The sequence below is a fragment of the Anoplopoma fimbria genome, chromosome 15, assembly GCF_027596085.1.
Source record: "Anoplopoma fimbria isolate UVic2021 breed Golden Eagle Sablefish chromosome 15, Afim_UVic_2022, whole genome shotgun sequence".
Taxonomy (NCBI): domain Eukaryota; kingdom Metazoa; phylum Chordata; class Actinopteri; order Perciformes; family Anoplopomatidae; genus Anoplopoma; species Anoplopoma fimbria.
The window spans coordinates 2,157,601-2,182,884 of NC_072463.1; the positions used below are offsets into that span (position 1 = coordinate 2,157,601).

At 41.5% G+C, this 25,284-nt stretch overlaps 1 protein-coding gene across 1 annotated transcript in view; it reads right to left on the reverse strand.

The window, feature by feature from the left end:
- Positions 1-784: 784 nt before the first annotated feature.
- The window catches only part of mdga2a (MAM domain containing glycosylphosphatidylinositol anchor 2a), a 44,336-nt gene continuing 19,836 nt past the window's right edge, over positions 785-25,284 (reverse strand). Inside the window, exons 9-19 of the mRNA XM_054614253.1 lie at positions 21,895-22,224; positions 21,501-21,815; positions 16,711-16,983; positions 13,293-13,441; positions 11,831-12,008; positions 7,377-7,397; positions 7,115-7,270; positions 2,229-2,411; positions 1,435-1,565; positions 1,244-1,343; positions 785-873 (exon numbers count right to left, since the gene is read on the reverse strand). Coding sequence (XP_054470228.1) covers positions 785-873; positions 1,244-1,343; positions 1,435-1,565; positions 2,229-2,411; positions 7,115-7,270; positions 7,377-7,397; positions 11,831-12,008; positions 13,293-13,441; positions 16,711-16,983; positions 21,501-21,815; positions 21,895-22,224 — 1,925 coding nt within the window. The remainder of the gene's footprint in view (positions 874-1,243; positions 1,344-1,434; positions 1,566-2,228; positions 2,412-7,114; positions 7,271-7,376; positions 7,398-11,830; positions 12,009-13,292; positions 13,442-16,710; positions 16,984-21,500; positions 21,816-21,894; positions 22,225-25,284) is intronic.

A 25,284-nucleotide genomic window follows, 5' to 3' on the forward strand; every position in this document is an offset into this window, starting at 1 on the left:
AGAAGGGTCACCGGAGAAAACTGGTGAAGATTATTTTTCAGAAGACGCTTTGAAAACATTAAAAAAAATATGATGAATGTTTGGCACCTTTTAAAAATCGCCTTCATATGAAAACATGATGTAACTTCCAGTTCTTCAGAGTGAAGTCACTGCTTCATGTGTTAAAGCTGCATTCTCTCTCCTGTCCACCAGGGGGCGACTCCTCTGGTTGTATAGAAGTCTATGAGAAAATGACTCTACTTCTCTCTTGATTTATTCCCTCAGTAAACATTGTAAACATGAGTTTATGGTCTCAATCTCTAGTTTCAAGTCTTCTTCAATACAGCATGATGTTCATTTAGTAAATGATGCTCCATTTAGAGTCAAACAGACCATAAAGCAGGGGATGCTTTAGGGCGGGGCTACACACTGATTGACAGGTCTTTATCGTCCACTACTTCCTGTCTCTATTTACTCTCTCAGTCACTCAGAGTGATCACTTGTCTCTTCAGTAATATTTAGTCTCTTCTGTTCTGAATTAGAGAAACTGGATTTCCTCGGTTTGGAAAAATTGCTCGAACCAATTCATAAACAGTGAGCTTTAAAAATGAGTTAATAGTTTCACAGTTTGGGAAAATACACACAAATACGACAGATTTCCTTCCCGTCACCAGTTCTCCGTGTGGTCACTTGACCTTTTGTGTCAGCCATGTCTGCAGGAAGTCTATGACCGCATCTTTGGTTGTTTTGGAGGGGGTGGAGCGGATAGGGGGGGTTGTGACGTCCCGTAGGGGGGGAGGGGGGGTCACCTCTGCCGGCCAATCAGAGCCAGACTCAGAGTGACGCACAGCTGCCATATATGGGGAGATGAAAGCGGGGCGAGCGACCTCAGATCTGTGAGAGAGAGACAGAGAGAGAGACAGAAGTTGATAAAACAATAGCAGCTTTGATTCATATTTTCTTTTGCAAATGTTCTGTAAATTCTGTTAGATTTCACATTAAACTGAAGCTGTGGTTCTCAACCTGAGGTTTGGGGTCCTATGAGGGGCCATGAGACGACGACTCACAAACACAACCCTGATTTCACGTACTAAAGTACTAAAGTACAACTAGTACTATGATGTTAAATTCGTTGAAATGTGCATCATAGGAATTATGCAGAAGGAGGTAAGTCAAGGTGGAGGCTAACTAGCTTTTTTCGTGGTGTAAACCTAATAACTCTAAAGTGTGGAGGAGCAGTGAGGAGGAGGGAGACTCTACTCACTGTTCGGGGGGGGGTCTTTACATTCGCCCTCCTCGATGGTGACATCATCGATGGCGATATCTCCCTCGATACCGGCGCCGCGGACTCCCTCCATCACCATCTACCACAGAAGAAGAAGACAGGAAGCTCAGACACGCACAGCTGTTCTTCACAGCTGCATCCAGGTGACACAAAGTGGGTGTGGTTTGTACCTGGAAGGCTGCGATCGGGTGGATGTTGACCTTGGCTTGCCGCCAGCCGTCTCCTTGGTTACCGGTCAGACTCCAGACCGAGGAGTCCGTCAACGTCTGAGCCTTCTGACGCAGGAAGACGTTCAGAGCTCCTGCAGACACACAAGGAGCGGGTCTTTATTATGATTAATGATTATTATTATTAATATCTATAGTTAGTATTATTATAATTGTAATTAGTATTATTCATTATAATTATCATTATTATTATTACTTATGATTATTATTACCATTGTTGTTAAGATAAACTGTTATTATTATTTATGATTATTAATGTTAATATTATCATTATTATTAATATCTATAGTTAGTATTATTATAATTGTAATTAGTATTATTCATTATAATTATTATTTATGATTATTATTATTACCATTGTTGTTAAGATATACTGTTATTATTATAATTATAATTATTATAATTATCATCATTATTATTATAATTATTATTTATGATTATTGTTACCATTGTTGTTAAGATATATGCTATTATTATTATTATTATTATTAATATGCATATTATATTATTATTATTGTTTATGAATATTATGATTATTATTAGGATATACTATTATTATTATTTCGGATTATTAATATAATTAATATATATACTATCATTATTAGTAATATATATTATTATTGTTATTATTATTAATGAATATAACTATGATTATTATCATATTTTTATTGTTATTATTGTTGTTGTTTTTATTATTTATTATGTATTATTATAATGAGGGCCTGCTGCAGACTTACCGACGTGTTTCCCGTACATGTGGTAGTAGAAGGAGAAGCAGTAGGTGGGGTTGTTGGTGACGGAGGAGGAGGAGGAGGAGGAGGAGGAGGAGGTCTTGGAGTTCATGTTGAAGGTGGGAGACAGCAGACGGGCCTTGTCTCCGTCCAGCCTCGGCCTCGACGTCTCGATGTACATGTAGAAACCTGTGAGACGACACAACACGAGGATCGAATACAGAAACACTTTGAGAATCATCCGTCAGTCACAACAAAAAACAAATCAGAAAAAAGCCCAAATGTTCTTCTCCATTTAATTTAACCTCCTGAGCTGCAGAGGGAGTTGAACCCGTGACCCTGTCTTTGACCTGCACACAGATTAACCCACAAGGCTGCAGAAAAACAAAATCCACCTCCGGCTCATCCAGCAGGAAAAGGAAAACAATCGGCACAAATAAAAAGAGAACACGAGTGAAAACAAAAACACACTCAGCACGCATGCTTCCTGTTTGACAGCGGAGTTAAACGGCTTTACCCCCCGAGGCTCACTTTAATGAGATCTGCTGCAGAGGGACACGAGCTGCAGAAGAAGAAGAAGAAGAAGAAGAAGAAGAAGAAGAAGAAGAAGAAGAAGAAGAAGAAGAAGAGGAAGAAGAATCTCTTCCAACAGGAAACGAGGAGACAACTGAATGTTTCCTTTGTTTCCTCCAGGACTAAACTCTCAGCTCGTATATTTCTAGATTCCTTCCCGTTGTACAGTTTATTCTGCTGCAATGTTTTATATATATATAAAGTTTATTAACTAAATAAAATGTTGCTGTAAAGACTTTTATATTTATTACACACATTAACAAATCCTATTAACGCTGTTATTAAACATTTATTAACGGTTCAAAACTAGTTATAGAAACAAGCGTTCATTGTGCATCGATACTTATTCAGGACCTTTAAGCCACATCTCATGGCCTTCATCAGCAGGTGGAGTTTGCTCAATGACGAATATATGAATACAAAATAAATAAATATACATAATTGATGTTATACATATAATACATATTATAAATAAATACTTTAGATGTCTTATTTATATAAAATATCAGATTTTTATGTGATTACAACTTTTTAGACACAATTATAAACACTTAAAATTGTTCCTATATAAACTGACTCAACTCAATTATTTAGCTTTTTTTAATGTGCAGCACAATAATGTCATTTATTTATGTATTTATTATTTAAATGCTATTTTAAGGAGGCCTATTTCTGCCTTTTAAACTAAGAAATAATTTAAATAAAGTAAAATAAATATAAATTAACGAACGTACGAGATACAAAAGCACATTTTTTGATTTTAAATAAAATTATTTTGGCTTTTCAAGGTTTTTTCTTTGAGTCAAAATTATAAATTATTATAAAGACAAACAAAAATCATAATTTTCTACTTACTTTATAGAGATTCTGCTTTAGTGTTATATAACTGTGACTGACTATGGTTGCTTTTATTTTTTTATCTTTCCTAACATTCATCTATTTTTTATTTTCCTGCTGTTTGTTGCAGTTTGTTTTTATTCCTCTGGCGGTGAAAATAAATTGTTCTGCTGTCACAATGTGTGAAATCACGTCAGCAGAAATGAAAAGCTTTTGTTTTCTTCACATCACAACGCTGACATGAGTTTATTTTTATCTTTAAAAGTCAAAACAGCAGCTGACAGTTTAAAGGACAGATGATGTGATTTATATATTTCTTCATATCGAGACTCAAACTGACAGTGAAGGTTTCTAACAAGAATTAAAACTCACTGTTGTTCCTTCATCACCATCATCATCACACCGTAGTTTAGTTTGACTCAATCCTACAAACACTCACGAGAGCAAATGTGGATTCATCCGCCGCTGAAAGTAGTCCCAACAAACTCACTACTTCCTGTTTATTTGATAAAACCTACAGAGAACTGATGAAACTTTAAAAAGATTAACGTCTTCAGAAGGAGCCAATGAGCTCAGAGCTGAGGGGTTTCCCTGTTCCAGTCTCACCACCTGGGGGCGAGGTCTGATGGCCAGGTGTTGACAGCCAATCACATTGGATTATTTAGCCTCTTCCTGCCTGGAGGAGCTCAGGCAGGTTGTGACTCACACTCTGAGTTTTTTTGCTGTGTGGATGTTTCACACCCGGCTGCAGCTACAGACATTAATACACATTGATACACATTAATACACATTAATACACATTAATACACATTAATGCACATTAATAAACATTAAAACACATTCCACGCCACGCCACTCCACTCCATGCCACGCCACGATACACCACTCCACACCACGCCATGACACGCCACTCCACGCCACGCCACTCCACGCCATGATACACCACTCCACTCCACGCCACGCCATGATACACCACTCCACTCCACGCCATGATACACCACTCCACGCCACGCCATGATACACCACTCCACGCCACGCCATGATACACCACTCCACTCCATGCCATGATACACCACTCCACGCCACGCCACGATACACCACTCCACGCCACGCCATGATACACCACTCCACGCCACTCCATGACACGCCACCCCCCCAAAACCACAGCTGGAAGACCGTGACACTTTTTCTTTTTACCTTTAACAAATGACGGTACAAGAACCCCTGGGGTTACCTTTGAGTACTGCAGGGGCTAAGTGAGATTTAAAAGATATCAACTGTGCATTTTTTAATTCCTAAAATAATTAAGAGCTCAATTAAAAAAGATGCGAATGTAAGTTCAATAAACCACATTTTATATTCATTATTCCTGAATGTTTTATCTCTTTGTTTAGAAACCAAATTTCAACCAACAGATTCCTCCCTTTATCATTGATGAACATCTGTTTTGTTTTATTAGATGGCAGCTTCACAGAGAAGCTCTCACAACAAACAACCTGACGTTTAGTTTGAAGGTTATTATAGCGGAAATAATTCCAGCTGTCAAACTGAAGTACTTTCAAAAGTAAGAAATAAATTAACAAACAAAACTCTGAACAGTCACTCAGTCTGCAAACTATTTTAGCTCCGGGACTGATGTTAAAGTTATGTTTATCCAGCTGAAGACGTAATGGACAGTTTGACAGGTCGACTTATTACGCCCTCCAACAGATCCAGAGTCAGCGTTGACAGTACAAAGCTAATTCAGTGTGACATTGTCCTCGCTGTAATGAGGCTGTGACAGCCAGAGTGACAGTCGGTTTGTACTGGTGACATGCTGCTTCTTCCTGATAACGTTCCTCTGTCTGTTTGGGAGGAGAGATGCCAGACTCCATCGGAAAATGTGGCAATTTAGACGATGTTCAGGCATTGATATGGTCGAGGATGAAGACGCAACAAAGATAACAGATTATTTCCACTGTGGTCCTTCTTAGCATTGGTAGCTTCTGACTGTAGGGTGTACTGTAAGGTAACGCAACAAAGTAAAGCAACAAAGTAACGCAACAAAGTAACGCAACAAAGTAACGCAACAAAGTAACGCAACAAAGTAAAGCAACAAAGTAACGCAACAAAGTAACGCAACAAAGTAACGCAACAAAGTAACGCAACAAAGTAACGCAACAAAGTAACAAAGTAACGCAACAAAGTAACGCAACAAAGTAACGCAACAAAGTAACGCAACAAAGTAACGCAACTACCATTCATGAATAACAACCATCTTTAGCAAACTTTTTAATATCTTCTCCTTTTTTAACGATATCTTCCTCGTTTTTAACGATACGTTTTTAACGATATCTTCCTCGTTTTTAACGATATCTTCGTCTTTTTTAACAATATCTTTCTCTTTTTAATAATATGTTCCAATTTTTTAACGATATCTTTCTCTTTTTTAATATCTTCCTAATTTTTTAAAGATATCTTCCTCTTTTTTATGATATCTTTCTCTTTTAATGATATCTTCCTCTTTTTTAATGATATCTTTCTCTTTTAATGATATCTTCCTCTTTTTAACGATATCTTCCTCTTTTTTATGATATCTTCCTCTTTTTAATGATATCTTTCTCTTTTTAATGATATCTTCCTCTTTTTAATGATATCTTCCTCTTTTTTAATATCTTCCTCTTTTTTAACGATATATTTCTGTTTTTTAACGATATCTTCCTCTTTTTTAATGATATCTTCCTCTTTTTTAACGATATCTTTTTCTTTTTAACGATATCTTTCTCTTTTTAATGATATCGTCCTCTTTTTAATGATATTGTCCTCTTTTTTAATGATATCTTCCTCTTTTTTTAATGGTACGTCCTGCAGACTTGATTCTTCTCTGAACCTTTTACAGTAGAAACCAAACTCTGCAGCACGTCCGTCAAACTGCTCTCATTCAGTCAGCTGAGGAATCCTCCAGCTGCTTCACTGCTGCTCATTATTTTCAGCCTCTAATAGCATTCAGAGTGGGCGTCGCCCGTCCTGAACGGCACCAATCAAAGACGGCTCGATGTCGATGAGTGTCATGTTTTAAACCTCAGATGAGACGAAAAAGGTCAGCTGTTAAAGGACTTTCTGTTAAACTCCTGATGAACAAACGTAAATCAGTTTATTTTATGTCTCAGAAAAGGAAATGATGGAGCAAAGAAAGAGATCAGACATTAAGTGAAATCATCTTTTTCTTGCTTCAGATTGATACCGGTCTCATGTCTGTCCGCTAAAACTGACGCCACAGCCAGCAGACTGTAACTGTCACTAAACCTAACCAGCATCATGAAGCAACGAGCAACAGAACCAAGATCATTAAATGACATGAGATAAATCTGTAATACCACAGGGGAAATTAGATTATCGTGAAAGCCCCTGCCTGAACAAGCTACCAGGCTATCCTTATATAAATATATATATATAAACATGTGTGTGTGTGTGTGTGTGTGTGTGTGTGTGTGTGTGTGTACCTTGCTTGGAGCCGCTGTGGTCGGAGCTCGGCCCGGTGTTCGGGGTGTATTTGGTGTCTCGTGTGGCGGCGCTGTGACGCGTCCAGTCGAACTCGTCCGTTTTGTCCTGAGAGAACAAACACAACGCCTCGTCCTCGAAGCCACACTGGAACTCCCCTAAACACACACACACATTACATGTATCTCAATACATTTTTAAATTATAAACACATGAATGACTCCTCAGAGTTTCTGTATCTGTTGAGTGGTTCAGGATACTTACTGAGATGTGGGTTAACAGGAGCTGAAGGGACAAGAGAAGAGAAGTCTGTTAGTTTAAGGTTCAGTTATTGTTATTCTACGAGGATGAACAAAGTAACGCTGTCGTAGTCCAGAAATACTAATCAAAACGTTAACGGCATCGGGAGCCGACGTCCTACGTAACAAAACAGCCGTATAAATCGTCTGAAAGCAGCTCATTACGATCCATATTTACATGAATCAGCAGGTGGCGACCTCTAGTGGCCGTAGTAATTATGACGGGAGCAAAGGAAAAGGTCAGGTTGAAGTTACATATCAAATGTACTTATTTTAACCCAAACAAGGAACTTTTACTGAACCTAACTAAGAAGTTTGGTTTTGACAACGTTAACCAAATGTTTAAAACTGAGACCTTTCAGAAAGTGAAACTGAACATATCCCAAGATTCATTGCGTGCCCGTGAAGTTGATTCTTTTTTTTAATGACATGGCGACTAGCAGCGGGAGAATTCACATTTAAATGTAATTATTGGGTTTTAACTCACGTGAATATTTACAGATACAAGTGTTAAAACTAAAAACAAAGGACCTGATCAGATCACACTTATGTTAAAATGATCGGTTAATTTACGTGACGCTATTAACTCACCAGCTGACGCTACCAAGAGCTTATAGCAGCTCGTCCATTCAAATTTTTTTATTTAGCTTTACCTCTTTTATGACAGCCACAGCTGGTTGCTAGGAGACGGGAGCGGCAAAAGGGTGGGGGCGCGAAAAGCTGGTGACGCAAACAGGAAATAATTTGTGGACCAGACCGTCTCATTTCGGGGGCCGCTCGGTCCAGCCTTCGCGGTATTCAAAGGACCCGGCCGACGTAGACCGCGAAGGCTGGGTCCTCCGAAGGCTGCAGCCGCTGGATTGGGACACAGCTAGTGCTTCATGTGTTAAAGCTGCATTCTCTCTGCTGTCCACCAGGGGGCGACTCCTCTGGTTGTATAGAAGTCTATGAGAAAATGACTCTACTTCTCTCTTGATTTATTCCCTCAGTAAACATTGAAAACATGAGTTTCTTGATTAAAATCCTTCTTGTAACTGTTCACCGTTAAAATAATCTGTTTCTCTTAAATACGTCACAGAACAAGAAGATATAATCGCTCTAATTTCCATTTCACTGTGACTTTAAAACAGGAAATGGAGACCAGCAGCAGGTTTGACACAATCAGCTGTTTTTTAATCTGGTTTTCAGAGCGAAAGGGTAATTACACCACATGTCTGACACACACACACACACACACACACACACACACACACACACACACACACACACACACACACACACACACACACACACACACACACACACACACACACACACACACACACACACACACACACACACACACACACACACACTGCAGCTGTTGGAAACTGTGACTGTGTGAACAGCTGCTGTGTCATTTGGCAACAAGATTGTGCTCTGTTATCAACCAGCACTAATTGATGAGCTCTGGGTGATGTGTGTGTGTGTGTAGGTGTGTTTGTATATCATTGTGGGGACCATGTTTTAGATCTGGAGAGTGAGGACACTGGATACAGGCCAATTCTAAAATCCTGGACTAGGAACTCGACCCGCCTCTTAAAGCGTTTATGATAGATATTTTATACAATAACATAAATAAAACACATTGTTATTGATCTGTTCAGATCAATAACAATGTGTTTCTATATTTCTTAAGTTTCTATATTTCTTTAATCTAGCTTTTGTAGAATTTTAAGTATTTTGCTACAAACACTGATTATCTGCTTTGATTAACCACTGATATAAAACCAGTGATGATGTTTAAAGTTACTACGAGGACGCGGCTGTGGCGTAGTGGAGAGCAAGGTAGTTCTCCAATCAGAGGGTCGGTGGTTCAATACCCGGCTTCGGCAGTCGATGTGTCCTTGGGCAAGATACTTAACCCCAAGTTGCTCCTGAAGGCTTGCCATCGGTGTGGACTGGATGATGAATGTTAGTTAGAGTCTGATGGTGGCACCTTGATGGTAGCCTGTCATGAATGGGTGAATGATATGTAATATACTACTGACTGTAAGTCGCTTTGGAGCTGAAGGCTCAACAGCGTCTGTGCATAAGACCACTGTAATTTCACAGAGCTGCTTTATGGCCAGAAAAAACAAAATAAGACTCCAAACGTAGAATTCCTTGTTGTAATTAGAAGCAGGTGAATATTGTTGTAACATCAGGTTGTTTCCCTCACACCTCCTCTATCTGTGACTCATTCATAGATGAGTGTGAGTCTTTTGAGTGTGTGAGTGTGTGTGTGTCACCAGATAACCTGATGAAGTATTTGTGTGTGTGTATGTGTGTGTGTGTTGATAGAAGCCGGGGGTTTAGGCAGCGTACTAAGTGACTCAAATCTGACGGATCAGGACTTTAACCCCCGTGTTTGATTCACTGTGTGCAAAAGTTCACAGCCTCCGAATATGATAATTTACTGACTAAATGACCTTTAACAGCTGTGTGTGAAGACAACAGCCTGCAGCACTCACACACACACACACACACACACACACACACACACACACACACACACACACACACACACACACACACACACACACACACACACACACACACACACACACACACACACACACACACACACACGATGACGTAACTTTAACTAAAACATAAACTCGACTGATTTCTTTGGTTTTCTCTCCGCAGGTTGAAAACGGCTGTCTGTGTGTGTGTGTGTGTGTGTGTGTGTGTGTGTGTGTGTGTGTGTGTGTGTGTGTGTGTGTGTGTGTGTGTGTGTGTGTCCTGCAGGCTCGGCCTCACTCCAGAGCAGAGGAGGTGTGGTGTGTGATGTCACAGCGCGTTAGCAGTGCTAGTTTTGAGTTAGCGCTACAGATCTGGGACAGTGTGAAGACAGGAAGCTACACACACACACTGGAGGAAGTGTTTTAAACAGACTTATAAAGAAATATATATATTTCTTTATAAGTCGGATGTTTGTGTGTTCTGTACTGTAAATTCAAAGTAAATGTAAATGTTATTTAGCTTGACTGGGTTGTGAGGTCACATAGAGGATCAGGACTAAACTGAGACTGGTTCAGGACCAGTTAGAAGATCCTCAGTGTGAATGTTTGCAAATCACTTCTTCTTCTGCTCATTAAATACCTGCAGACATGAGTGGAGACAGAACGTTGGTAAAAGTGTTTCCTTTGTTTACTGAAGTTCAGAACAAACAGCTGTTCAGAAGTCAGGTGGTGACCTGCTGAGGGTCACGTGACCGAGCTGAGCGCTGACAGGTGGAGGTGTTCGCCCTCACAGCGTCAGCTGACGAGACGTCTGAACTTCCTGTTTGAACCCTCGCTGTGTTTTTGCTGCGAGGAGCTAATGTGATGATGAGGAGGAGGTGAGCGTGGCGAGGCGTTCACTGACAGTCTGTCAAAACTAGACATCAGAGAGCAGACGGGTTCACGTTCAGATCGTCTCTTCTTCGCCTTCGTCTCCTCCCGCTTTGTCATCTTTCACTTCTGTTCTCCTGGTTTTGTATTTTTTTACTTTGACGTTTCTCTGCAGTTGTGTGTTTTTTTTTTATCCCGTCAGGATTTCAGTTTGACAGCTCAACATTTCTTTTGTTCTCTTGTTTTTCCAGTGTTTTTGTTTGTATAAATAGAGAGAAGCAGAACAGTGCATAAAGTAAACAGATGTTTTTAGGATCATAAAACAACTCTCAAATCTCAAATGTAGGTCTCAGTCACTCTGTATGAATTATTATTTAACAGGCTGTAAATATTGAGCAAGACTTTATTTAAAACATTTATTTTCATTTTATCAGAGACAGATACATTTATTTCTTCTTTAAATTTAATCTCATTGGAATACGATCTGATTTACTGTTTAAAACACTTCCTCCATATTAACAGCATGTTCTCATTCACTGATAGCTACAGCATCTCCTACTTTTTAGTTATTTTATCAATGTTAAGTAACACTGACTGCAAAAATATAGTGTAGTAAATAATCCTGTCCCGTCCTTTTATTGTGAAAACATCGACGCAGGAAGTGCTGAGTTGTATTTTAAAGCTACCGTGTGCAGGTTTTGAACACAGTAGAACTATTGGGTGATGTTTTTCGCAGGTGGGCGACTCGACTACAGGTGGCGCTAAAGTGCAAAGAAATGCAGCAATGAGCCGTCCAAGGGCAGAGAAGAAGAAAAGTGTTCACAAGTAAACAAAGATGTAAACAAGGAAGTAAACAATGCAGGTTTGAAACTTTAAAAATCAGCTACCTGCTTTGTTTTCTGAGGAAGCAAATAACGGATGTGACCGATTGGTGCTAGCATCTTCACGGTTGGCTAACATCTTAGCTCAGCAGCAGAGTAGTTAACCAATGTGTTTATTATTATTATTATTATTATTTGTATATTTTGAGGACGTGTGGATGAATTCCTCTGAGACGACGTACCGCTATATGTGATGATGCGTTCAGTGGCGTCTCCCTCTCCGTAGCGGGTGATGGGGGTGAGGCGGACCAGGTAGGACTCCGGTTTGATGAGTTCCGTCAGGTTGTAGGTCAACAGCTCCCCCTTCTGGATGGTTGACTCCATGGGGATCTCCTGCTCCCACCAGCGAGACTGACTCATCTGAAACATACAGACACACACAGAAACTTGTTTTTGTCACTTATGAGGACGCTGCTTTAAACCCCATTCGTTCCTTAAAAACAAACCCTTTATCCTACAGGTTGACCTTGTGGGGACCGGCCCTTTGTTCTTGTATACGAGCTCTGAGTCCCCACAATGTCATCTAAATACGATTTTAAACACTCAAACCAAAAACAATGAAGAAGTAAAGTATTACACTTTACATGTAATACAGTTTTCATAAACTAACTGAACACGCTGTGTTTGTGCATTTAGCTTCCTGGAACCAGAACGCCATAAAATAACATCGATATAAGGTCAATGCAGACGGACCAGAGATTTCTGTTTATGCATCAAAACAGAGGGCTGATATTTTATTCTTCACCAAACTCTGTTTCTCCTCCTCCTCCTCCTCTTCCTCTCTTCCTCTAAACTTCGTTGTCCTTAGTTTTCCTCGAGTCTCTCTGTATCATCATCGTCGTCTTCCTCTTATCATTTTCTGTCCCATCAGCACATCCTCTCTCTCCCTCTCTCTCTCTCTTTCTCTCTCTGCAGCACTCTGCTCCGTATGAATGAAAAGACAGGCAGGTTGCCATGGCAACAAGCCCTCCTCCTCCTCCTCTTCCTCCTTATTCTCTAAAGCCAGGCAGATGCTGCAGGAGCCTCAGGTTCACACTCAGCATCATGTCCAGAACTGTGTCCAACGTCTGATATAACATATAAACATACATTCATACATACACATTTATATATATATAGACACACAACGATCACCTTCTGATGTGCCGTTGAGCAAACATCAGTTTTGAACTCCAGAGCTTCATGTTAAACTGAGAGAAAACGAGATCGACTGATTTAAACTAAAGTGATCCTTGTTTAAGGTCAAGTTTAATTTATGAAAAGAGTAAAAGTCGTTCTGCAAAATGAGATTAAAGAAGCATATTTATGTATTAGCATATTTTAATAAATAATCTGGTCTGGATGAAAACCTGAAAATCTAAAATAGTGACTTTGTTGGGGACTATTTTCTGCGGCGGATGAATCCACATTTGGTGCTCTAGTGAGTATCTGTGTGAGGGATTGAGTCTTATTGATGAGTTTAAATGGAGCTTTATCAGGCTGACAAACACACAAACACACACGCACACACACACACACACACACACACACACACACACACACACACACACACACAAACACACACACACACACACACACACACAACACACACACACACTGCTGGTCTGAACATGAGGTTTGATGGTAATAATAATTTGTGCTGACCTGTCTGATGCCGAGTCTGTAGGCCAGGATTCGGTCCACGGCGTTGGGCTCCATCTGCGTCCACTGCAGCTTGAAGCCGTAGACTCGAGGTTTGTTCTGCCACAGAGCGCTGTGGGTGTCGTAGTAGAACTCTGGAGCATAGGCCTTCCCTGAGCAGAAACACAGGGGTCAGAGGTCACACAGGGCAGGAAGCAGAGAGGGAGACAGAGAGAGAGCGACGAGTCAACTACGACTCCCAAGGTGCATTTCACCGACATCCAATCACAGAGTTTTACATTTGTTTGTAAATCTGTTCACTGTCAGATTCTGGGTCAGTTTGTGATAAATTCAGTCGTCATGGCAACAAAGTGAAGATTCAATCAAGTCATTGTCTCCATGTTTGTTTGGTCCGACGAGAGAGAAGAAGAAGAAATGATGAAAGAGGAAGAAGAGTGTGTGTTAATCTCAGAGGCAGCAGGATTAAAAAGCTCAAGTTAATATGACAGTAAAAGCGTGTGTGTGTGTGTGTGTGTGTGTGTTTGTGTGTGTGTGTGTTCCTGCTGATGTGCAATGTGGAGGATTAAACCACCAAAGAAGACGAAATCACCTGACTGGACGAAACCTTGAACATGGACGACCTGATAACATAAAGCTCTGATTGGCTGAATCAGCTCAGGGACTCAGACTACTTAAAAAAAAAACATGATTTCAGTAGTTTGAGAAAATAATCTTAATTTAAGGTCCACTTACTGACTTCATCACTGATCCATACACATGATGACAATGAATCACCCGCTGATGAGGACTATGAGATGTGGTTGAAAGCTCCATTAAGAAGCTAGTAAGTGGGACTTGAGTTAATATTAACAAAAATGACCTGTCCCTTTCAAATATTGGATTAAACCAGATACAATATCAAAGAATATTGGACTATCACTAAAAACACCAGAGAGTACTGGACCAAACCAGAACTATAACACAGGAGAAACCAGGTCCGAATACTGGACCAAACCAGAACTATAACACAAGAGAATAATGGACCAAATACTGGACCAAACCAGAACTAAAACACCAAAGAATACTGGACCAAACCAGAACCCAAACACCAGAGAAACCAGGTCCGAATACTGGACCAAACCAGAACTAAAACACCAGAGAATATTGGACCAAATATTGGACCAAACCAGAACTAAAACACAGGAGAATATTGGACCAGACCAAACTTTCTTTTCATGCTGCATCAGTCAAAACAAATAAATGCATCAGCGTTAATTTGAACTGAACCGGGCATGTTAGTGTTGAAGAGCTTTGAAGTGAGTTAAGGACTTCCTCCATGAAAACAGGATGTTGACGATGAGGACGCACATAAGGAAATGTCAGAGTGAATATTAGAGACACTGCTGTGAAGTCACACTGATGGAAACATGAATAATAAACATTCTGCTGCTCCGACTCAGCGAGACAAAGAAAAAAACAACGTTGAACTGTAGTTTCCTAGTTTTCCTGGAGGTGTGAGGAACAGTTTAACAGCCTGGTGAGTCGTCATGTTGGAGTTTGTCTCACAGTCTGGAGTCAGAGTTTCACTTCTGTTCTGTCATTTTGACTCTGAAGCTCTGCTGCCGTCTCATTGGCTGCTGCAGGATGAGCCAGGTTTAAAATGCCACCGGCGTGTTCACACCTGATTAACAACACAAACTTCACCTCGGTGATGACAAGCCCGACATAATCACCGTCATTTTCCATCAGCTCTCCATCCCGAGCTTACAACGCTTACTCTTTAACTGCTTTCTGCTGCTGCCTGCAGAACGCGCCGCTGCTCGCCGGCCGCGGTGATAAGAGGCTTAACGCCACCGCTGGTTTCACAGGAAGAGTCTGGCAGCGCTGACAGGGCGTCTCTACGGGGGGGCTTTCATCAGGAGAGGATGGATACACGAGTCGACTCGGCCGCCACTTCCTGTTTGACGTCTGGTAACTCTCATTTACAAACAAACGACTCCACATTAAGAGGTGAGAACCAGCTCTTTATGTCCAGTGAAGATATAATAATCATATAAGAATATATGATTGTGATACCCAACCAGCCGATGCTGAGCACCGATCCAATAACAGTGCTGTTTATTCTGAGCTGTCCTGTTTCTTCAAGCTTAGTTTAATATAAAATGTATTTCATGAGTGCTCAAAGCTGAACAAGGTTTAGCTTTGAGCAGATCAGGTGATGACAGACTGGGTTTACTGTATCTGAAGATTACTAACATTTATACCAGACCAAACTCTGCTGCTGATACTCATACAGACTCGCTGCCGCAAAAAAAAAAGAACCAACATGGCGGCGGCCGTGATCAAAGATGGCGACGGCAAAATCACCAAACTTAAGGCTTCAAAACTTCAGTCCACAAACCAATGAGTGACTTCACCATGACTACTTCCTCTTCTTATATTCAGTCTTGTTACTCTGTTGAGTCGACTGTGAGAATGTTCCATGATTCACAGTTAGAGGAATAAATCGTGAAGGAAAAACACGGTATGGTCCTTTAAATAATGCAGAAAGGACTCAGAGACAACATTATGCTGCAGAAGTGCAAACATCAAAGACAAAGATTTCACAGTCAATCAAAAGTTCAAATTCATAAAAGTCTGTGATCTTTGAGCCTTAAAGACCTGAACTGTGAGGCAGTTGTTTTCTAATCTTCCTGCTGACACTAAAGTGTTTGTTGTCACTTCAGATGTTTGTGAGTATGTGAAGGTTTCCTGAAGCTCTGCTCATTATTATTTATGACACTTTAAAGTCCACCGAGGAAACTCTGTGATTCTCTGCTTCAGTCTGCCAACTCTCAGGATTTAAAGATAAACTCTAATTAATCATCGTGTTCATCGTCCTGCAGATGTAAACACTTTGAAAACAGCTCAGAGTTCCCAGCAGACCTCAGTTCTGTTAACAGAACCTCATTATCAGCTACTGGGGCCTCACTGGGAGACTGGAAGTCCATGTCAAGTCTCAAGTCTCTCGACACCCTATCAAGTCTCAAGTCACTCTACACCATGTCAAGTCTCAAGTCACTCTACACCATGTCAAGTCTCAAGTCACTCTACACCATGTCAAGTCTCAAGTCACTCTACACCATGTCAAGTCTCAAGTTTCTCAAATCCAGTCCATATCAAGTCTCAAATCTTTCCAGTACAAATCGAGTTTGGTCTGATAGAAGCACAAGTTAAGTCCAGAGTCATTCAGCCCAAGTCCAAATGAGGCTCAAAAATGTTGTAATTATTATAATCATAAAAAATAAGTCCAAGTCAAGACATAAGTATTTTAAAACCGGTCCAAATCAATCAGCTTTAACTCCAAGAGAAGATCTGTCTGGTTCAGAAACAGGAAACCCAACCTTTTCACACATTCAAGCCTAAAACAACTTCCCATCATGCACAAGTCAAGCCGGCTCACCTGTGACCAGGAAGGTGCAGCGCCCCGCCCCGGCCTCGTTGGTGATGTCACAGGTGTATTCGCCGTAGCCCTCTCGGTTCAGAGCTTTGACCAGGTAGCTGGTGTCGTCCCGCTGGTCGCTGAACTGCCCGACGGTGAGGAGGCGGGAGCCCAGCTTCCACTCGTACCGCAGGAGGCGCGCTGGGTGAGCTCGCAGCAGGCGGCAGGTGAGGCTGAACGCCCGGCCGAGAGCCTGACGGATCTCTGTGTACACCGGCTCCACGGTGGGGGGGACTGGTGGAGACCGAGACAGGAAGTATGAGAAGATACAGCACCAAGAATATCAACAAACCTCGTTTAGAGTCCAGATCAGGAGACAAATCCGGTTCTGAAACATGAAGTCAAAGCTTCATGTCTTAAAGCTGCATTCTCTCCTGTCCATCAGGGGGCGACTCCTCTGGTTGTATAGAAGTCTATGAGAAAATGACTCTACTTCTCTCTTGATTTATTCCCTCAGTAAACATTGTAAACATGAGTTTATGGTCTCAATCTCTAGTTTCAAGTCTTCTTCAATACAGCATGATGTTCATTTAGTAAATGATGCTCCATTTAGAGTCAAACAGACCATAAAGCAGGGGATGCTTTAGGGCGGGGCTACACTGTGAGGAGTCGCCCCCTGATGGAAATTAGAGAAAAATGCAGCTTGAAGACATGAAGCATCGGCTTCAGTTATCAGAACTGGTTGTTGCTTCCTGGACTGAACTCTTTCAGCATCTTTGGATCCCAAACATAACAGACATCAATCTCTTTTATCTGTCATGTTTTAAATCCAAATAATGTTAAAAAAGTCTAAAGAAAATCAAATCATTAAGTTGAATCACTTTTCTTCTGTCTTCTGTTTAAATACAACATGTTGAACCTGAACTGACCATAAAGTTCAGTTCAATAGTCGCTGTATTAAAGTGATAAAATAAATAATAAGTCTGACTAAATCCAGACTGAATGAGACCAAATTTAACTGGCTGCTCTGTCACTTCTCTTTAATGAAGCCTCTAAAATAACCTTAAACCTCTTAAGGGTTTGAAATATTTAACGTCAGACAGGCGTTAACCCCAGTGCCGCGGCGCTCCGCTAAAGGGCACGAAGGCAGCGTTGGATCTGTCGTTTTAAATCCCTCCAACAGAACTTCCACTGAGGATTTCAGCCACATTACAGGTGTCACTTCCTGGATTAACGTGCTGCTGTCAGACACGGATGAGCAGCAGCTGCAGGCGAGCGACCTCTGACCTCTGAGCAGAGAGACAGAGTGGGAGCCTGCCTGGCTCCAGGGACGAGGCAGCGATGGCTCCACCTCATTAACTGAGAGGTCGGAGCAGGACGGCAGCGTCGAGTTTAATTTAACATAATAAAAAAAAAATTACATTACCGTACTCCTATATAGGAATTTATTAAATGTGAAATTGATTGTTATAATCTTTCTTTCTCATGGTCACATGTGTTTTTTTTATCCTTAATTCACAGTTTTAGCTTTTTAGAGGAAGTTTGTCTGATTTTATTTTTGTCAGAGATAAAAAGTTAAAATTGGATAAAAACATAATAAATGTGGATGAAGAGCGTTTTTTAAAATCATGTAAATGAATTTCAAAAAGCCAAATATACTTAATATTATTATGTGATTTTTTTTCTCATCGGCTCTCAACCTGGCGACGCCTTGGGTGGCAGCTAGAAGCTAACAGTGCAAACAACATCTAACAGTGATAACAACAGCTAACAGTGATAACAACAGCTAACAATGATAACAACAGCTAACAGTGATAACAACAGCTAACAATGATAACAACAGCTAACAATGATAACAACATCTAACAGCTAACAATGATAACAACAGCTAACAATGATAACAACAGCTAACAGTGATAACAACATCTAACAGTGATAACAACAGCTAACAATGATAACAACAGCTAACAATGATAACAACAGCTAACAGTGATAACAACAGCTAACAGTGATAACAACAGCTAACAGTGATAACAACTCTAACAGGGTTTGTTGATGATAAATAAATAATGATCCGATAGTCGTATATTGCTCCTTAAAAACACTTAAACTTCTTGTTTTCACAGCTGAGCTTTTACATGTTAAACGAGGGCAACATTTGTGTTTGAGTATCAATATTATCACATGTAAAACTGTAACAGAAAACTTTACAGTTAAAATACATTTTGTTAGCTTCGGACAAATGCTGTTAAACTGTTAACTATTATTCTGCTATCATGAGGACCTTGGCAGGATTTTAGACAACAGCTAACAGTCTTCAATCTATTTTTTTATTCTTCTCTACTGCGCAAAAAAACTTTTCAGTCAGCCGTCAGTCTGGTTACTTCTGTATAAACCCCTTAAAACCTTTTTTTGTAGGACATCGGGGACCATTACACCTTGACACATTACTGATGTCCAAATAATCCCTGAAGGAAAAACAACTACAAACATCCTTTTGTCATTTACACTCTTTCTGTTTTCACCTTGAAGGTTTCACTGTAATCCATTTAAAAAAAAGAAATGGGATCATGTCCCTGTAGAGGATAGAAACAACCTGTTGTGATTTTATACAACAATAACTGTTTTCAGTCAGTTTCAATATGAACGTTACAACTGTGTTTTGTGGGGACAGTAACTCTTTCACCTTGACACATAACTAATGTCCCTGTAATCCACATTAATAAACACACTTACACGATTTTAAACCAACAATTACAGTTTCAGTCAGTTTCAATATGAACGTTACGACTGTGTTTTGTGGGGACGGTAACTCTTTCAAGTCAACATATAACTATCGTCCCTGTAATCCACGTTAATAAACACATCTATAGGATTTTAAACCAACAATAACAGTTTCAGCAGTTTCAATATGAACGTTACGACTGTGTTTTGTGGGGACGGTAACTATTTCACGTCAACACATAACTATCGTCCCTGTATTCCACGTTAATAAACCACCTTGGGAGGATTTTATACAACAGCTTCAGCCGCCTGTTTCTATTCTTCTGTCTGTTCCCTACTTTGAAGGGACCTGTTGGTGAGGAAGAGGATGTTTGTCAGAGCCATTGTGTGGTTGTCAGTGTCTCATCACTGTCGTCCCCGTAATCCAGTAAAAAACCCAACAGACTGTGAGGGATTATTGTCAAAGTAAAACCCTAAAAAACAGCTCATTTGAAATGTTGCTCATAAGCTTTTATCTGGGGGCTTCATGTGGACGTGATTAGCATATTAATGTTAATGTTGTGTTCATGTGCGATCTGTTTTTACAGCGCTAACACTCTGCTGTGTGTTTGGGTTCATGTTCAGTGGATCAGGGACAGTTCTTTACTTAAACACAACTGGAAGTTAAATCTGTGTTGTGTGTGACTTGAATGTTGTTTAATTTATTTCAAAGTAATCCACCTGTAATCTGCCCTCACGTTAATCTGTTTAGCGTCGCTGCTCAGTGAAAACAGCAAACAAGCTGCAGGAAGTTTAGAGAAGAGAGAGTTTAAAGAAGAGCCGTTTCTTTGTTAAGGGAATGAAAAACTCCTGCATTTAAAATGTTACTTTTTTATGTTTCATTTTCCTCTTAAAAAGTTTTAAAGGTGTTTAAATGTGTTAAAGGAAAAATAATATTTTGAACTGATATTAATCAATGAAGATATTATTCAATCAATAACTGATAATTATGTCAATCAGATTTAGTTTTTTCTGTTTGTTCTGGTCCTCAAACTGTTTCTGTGTGTGTGTGTGTGTGTGTGTGTGTGTCTCTCTCTTTAAATATATATGTATATATATGTGTGTGTCTGTGTGTTTGAACAGTGTATATATATATGTATGTGTGTGTGTGTGTGTGTGTGTGTGTGTGTGTTTTTGTGTCTCTCTGATAGATGTTTATGTGTGTTTTTAGAGTGTATAGATAGATAGATATTTTTGCACAGAACGTGCACAGAACGTGCCCCGGATCCACATCTCATCAAGTCACATTTGATTACGAAACAACCGGTTGCTTCATCGCTCCATCTTAAACAAAACATTCTGCCTTCTCTCCCAGGCCTGGCAAATAAAATCTGCTACATAGAAGGTTCCTTTCCTAAAACCCAACTCGAGTTTTTCATAATCATCCAGCCAAAAGAAATCAACATAAACGGAAGTCATTTTACTGAAGAGGACATCCCTTATGTCCTCGTAAACAGGACAGTAAAACAAAAAGTGCTCCTCTTTTTCAATTTCACCCAGCTCACACAACAAACAGGTTCTGTCCTCCTCTGGAGTGGAATGAAACCTACCGGTCTCCAGGGCTAATGCTAATGTGTGTGTCTCTCTCTGTACGTGCGTGTGTGTGTGTTTTAGAGTGTATATATGGGTGTGTGTGTGTCTCTCTCTGTATATGTGTGTGTGTGTGTTTTGAGAGTGTATAGGGGTGTGTGTGTGTTTGTGTGTGTCTCTCTGTACATATGTGTGTGTGGTTGTGTGTCTCTCTGTATATATGTGTGTGTGTGTTTTGAGAGTGTATATGTGTGTGTGTGTGTCTCTCTCTGTATATGTGTGTGTGTGTGTGTGTGTCTCTCTGTATATATGTGTGTGTGTGTGTGTCTCTCTGTACATATGTGTGTGTGGTTGTGTGTCTCTCTGTATATGTGTGTGTGTGTGTGTGTCTCTCTGTATATATGTGTGTGTGTGTGTGTGTGTCTCTCTGTATATATGTGTGTGTCTCTCTGTATATATGTGTGTGTGTGTGTGTGTGTGTCTGTATATATGTGTGTGTGTGTGTGTGTGTTACCCACACTGCACCACCAGCGTGATCAGAGCCTCCCTTGGCTTCACGTTGAACCCGTTGTACTGACTCGTGCTGCAGCGGAACGTTCCGCTCATCTCTCTGCTGACGTTGTTGATCCTCAGGACGCCGTCGTAGCTCTCCGTCTGCTCCGAGCCGTCCGGCATCAGAGCCGCCGCCGCCGCTGCCGCCCCGCCCTCCTCCACCCGGGACCAGAGGATGATGGGTTTGGGTTTCCCTGAGACCAGACACTGCAGGTCCACGGTGTCGCCCTCCTGGGCCACCAGGTGAGAGCGCCCCCTGGGGACGGACAGCTCCGGAGGAACTGCAGGCAGAGAGAGCACAAGGTCATTTAACACGTGTCTCTCCTCCCCTCTCTCCTCCTCCCCCTCAGCCCCTCTCACCTGTGGTGGAGGAGATGTTGACGTCGATGCTGATCTCGGGGGTTCCTCCGTTCCTCAGCGAGGCCACACATGTGTAGGTTCCGAAGTCGGTGAACTTGAGGTCGATGATGTCGAGGTTGGTCGTCCCGGGGGTGACCTCGGTGTCCGTGTGCGTGATGACCATCCGCTCGGAGCTCCTCAGAGGACGGCCGTTCTTCAGCCAGCTGAACTGCAGCTCCTCGGGGGGCGTGGCCTCCACCTGGCAGCTGATCTTCACCTCGCGGCCGATCTGGATGTTGTCGTCGTTGTGGTACGGGTCGGGCGTGATCCAGAACCGACCTTTACGAAGACCTGAGGGTACCAACGGACACGAGAGGACACAGTTCAGATGTATGAAGCTACAAAAGAAGAGAAGGAACACAAACATACCAAATATCCAACGATCTGAAATCAGAGGTGGAGGAAATGATAGCAGAGGACTGAAGCAAGGAAATAAAACACAGACTGTTTAAAGGAAGAGGACGTGGTCATCATGACGTCACTCATCGGTTTGTGGACGTTATGAAGCTTCAAGTTCAGCGATTAACGGCCGTCAATATCTTGGATTATGGTCGATGCCATCTTGATTTTTGCAACCAGTGAACAGGAAGTGACCATATATGGACTAGAGACGCGTAGAGACGCCGTATACGTCTCTGGTGTCGACCTGTCAATCAGTGTGTAGCCCCGCCCTAAAGCATCCCCTGCTTTATGGTCTGTTTGACTCTAAATGGAGCATCATTTACTAAATGAACATCATGCTGTATTGAAGAAGACTTGAAACTAGAGATTGAGACCATAAACTCATGTTTACAATGTTTACTGAGGGAATAAATCAAGAGAGAAGTAGAGTCATTTTCTCATAGACTTCTATACAACCAGAGGAGTCGCCCCCTGGTGGACAGGAGAGATAATGCAGCTTTAACACATGAAGCAGTGACTTCCCTTTACAGAACCGGAGGTTGCCTCCTGCTTAAAAGGAGCAGCGATTGCATATTGAGCAGGCTACCATGCAAGGTGCTCTCTGCCGTATTACTGGACTCGCTGGAGGGAAGGGGGGCACCAGAGTTCTGAGAGTTCTGGAGAACCAGAACCAGGACTGAGTGGGTCAGACTGTCAGACCCTGCTGCAGTAAAATGAGAGGTTTTTTGAGGGACTCTGGTGCTCATAAACACTACCACTTTAGTCCACAGGGACCGCCAGAATCAACACTAAATGAAAGTTCCTCGTAGTGACTTTCATGAATAAATGGAACGACCAGAGGCTCAGCTGTAAATACCACCTTTAAACACGTCTGACCTTCACCAGAACAAAAGCTGCTTCCTGAATGATTCCAGAGAAGTGGTAAAGATTCAGAAAGGTCACATTTAAAAAGAGGCCATCTGTCTGTGAGTAAGGCCTTCACATCTGGGATCCAAACTCAAAAATAGAAATATATTTATACGTATTAAAACAAGAACAAAAAGCTTCAACATTAAGAGTAATGAAAAAGGGTCAAAGGTCAGCGTGTTCAGAGCTCAGTGACCCTACAGCTGGTTGTCTTTGTTTCTATCTGACGTTATGAATCATTAGAGTTTCTCTTCCTGCTCTGCAGAAACTAATCCGTCCAAATGGAGCTTAATTATGACGGAAACCATTTGTTCAGTTTAATCCGATGAGCGACCAGCTGCCGCCGCTTCTGCTCTCTCCGGGTTCAGCACAGTGGGGGTCATGTGACAGGACTCATTACCTGTGCTCACACAGCCAATCACACGGCAGTCACAGCTGGAGTCACCTGATCTGTTATAATCAAATCATCACGTTCATAGACACAAATCTCTGTAGCTTGAACTCAGAAAAAATCCAAATCGAAAGATTATGAAACGTATGAAACATAAAAACCTGATAAACCTGAATGTTTCATTCAAATCCACCACAAATAAGAAAAAAGTAACGTGGAACAAAAACAACATTAATCAGTTTTTCTTTTGTTTGTCAGTGTTCATTTATTCGTGACAGAACTTCAGTAGTTATTTAAACCCAAAAGAGTCTTTTAACTAAACCTAACTAAGTATTTTACTGTGAAAACTTTATTTTGAAAAGCAGACGGGCAATAATTGACACATCAGAAAACGTTGAAATGGACCTGTCTGTCTGTCTGTCTGTCTGTCTGTCTGTCTGTCTGTCTGTCTGTCTGTCTGTCTCTGTCCTCTACACGCTGCCGTCTTCAGAAGGTCCAAGTTCAAACCCCTCATCTCTGTGTGTGTGTGTGTGTGTGTGTGTGTGTGTGTGTGTGTGTGTGTGTGTGTGTGTGTGTGTGTATAAATAGCTTCAGTTCGTGAGGCGAGCAGCTGATTGTCCTTGTTCATTAAGATTAAAGCAAGAACGCCTCAGAACAAAACCCTGTGTGTGTGTGTGTGTCCATGTGTGTGTCCGTGTGTGTGTGTATCTTCGTGTGTGTGTGTGTCTATGTGTGTGTGTGTGTGTGTGTGTGTGTGTCACTGCGTCAGTAAAAGGTCTGTTGCATAACTAGAGGTGAATGCAGCCGCTCGCACATGAAAGTCACTGCGCACAGACACACACACACACACACACACACACACACACACACACACACACACACACACACACACACACACACACACACACACACACACACACACACACACACACACAGTAGTAGCGAGATGAGATGTGGAAGTAAGCTCCAGAAAAAACTTCTGTCTCCTTCATTACTCAGAAGACCTTTCTCTAGACACAGATTCAAGCATTCCTCAGCACCACCTCCTCCTCCTCCTCCTCCCTCAGCATCACCTCCTCTTCCTCCTCCTCCCTCAGCATCACCTCCCTCCTCCTCCTCCTCCTCCCTCACCATCACCTCCTTATCTTCCTCCTGCTATATATTCATTTCTCCTCATCCCTCCAGCAGCCTTCCTCCCCTCTCTCTCTCATCTTCATCTTCAACCCCCCTGGACAGGTCTGCCCCCCCTGTCCAGTCCAATAAATACAGATGTATCCTCTCCACACACACACACACACACACACACACACACACACACACACACACACACACACACACACACACACACACACACACACACACACACACACACACACACACACACTGGGTTCATTAGCAGCAGTGTGTGTCAGACTGGGAGGACTGGGAGAGAGACATGAACTCACATAACAAAAAGAGAGAGAGAAAAAAGAGAGAGAGAGAGAGAGAGAGAGAGAGAGATGTGCATGATGGGAGTTAAATAAGTAAGGAGGAGGGCTGACAAGCTGCAGGGTCAGCAGCTGACACACACACACACACACACACACACACACACACACACACACACACACACACACACACACACACACACACACACACACACACACACACAC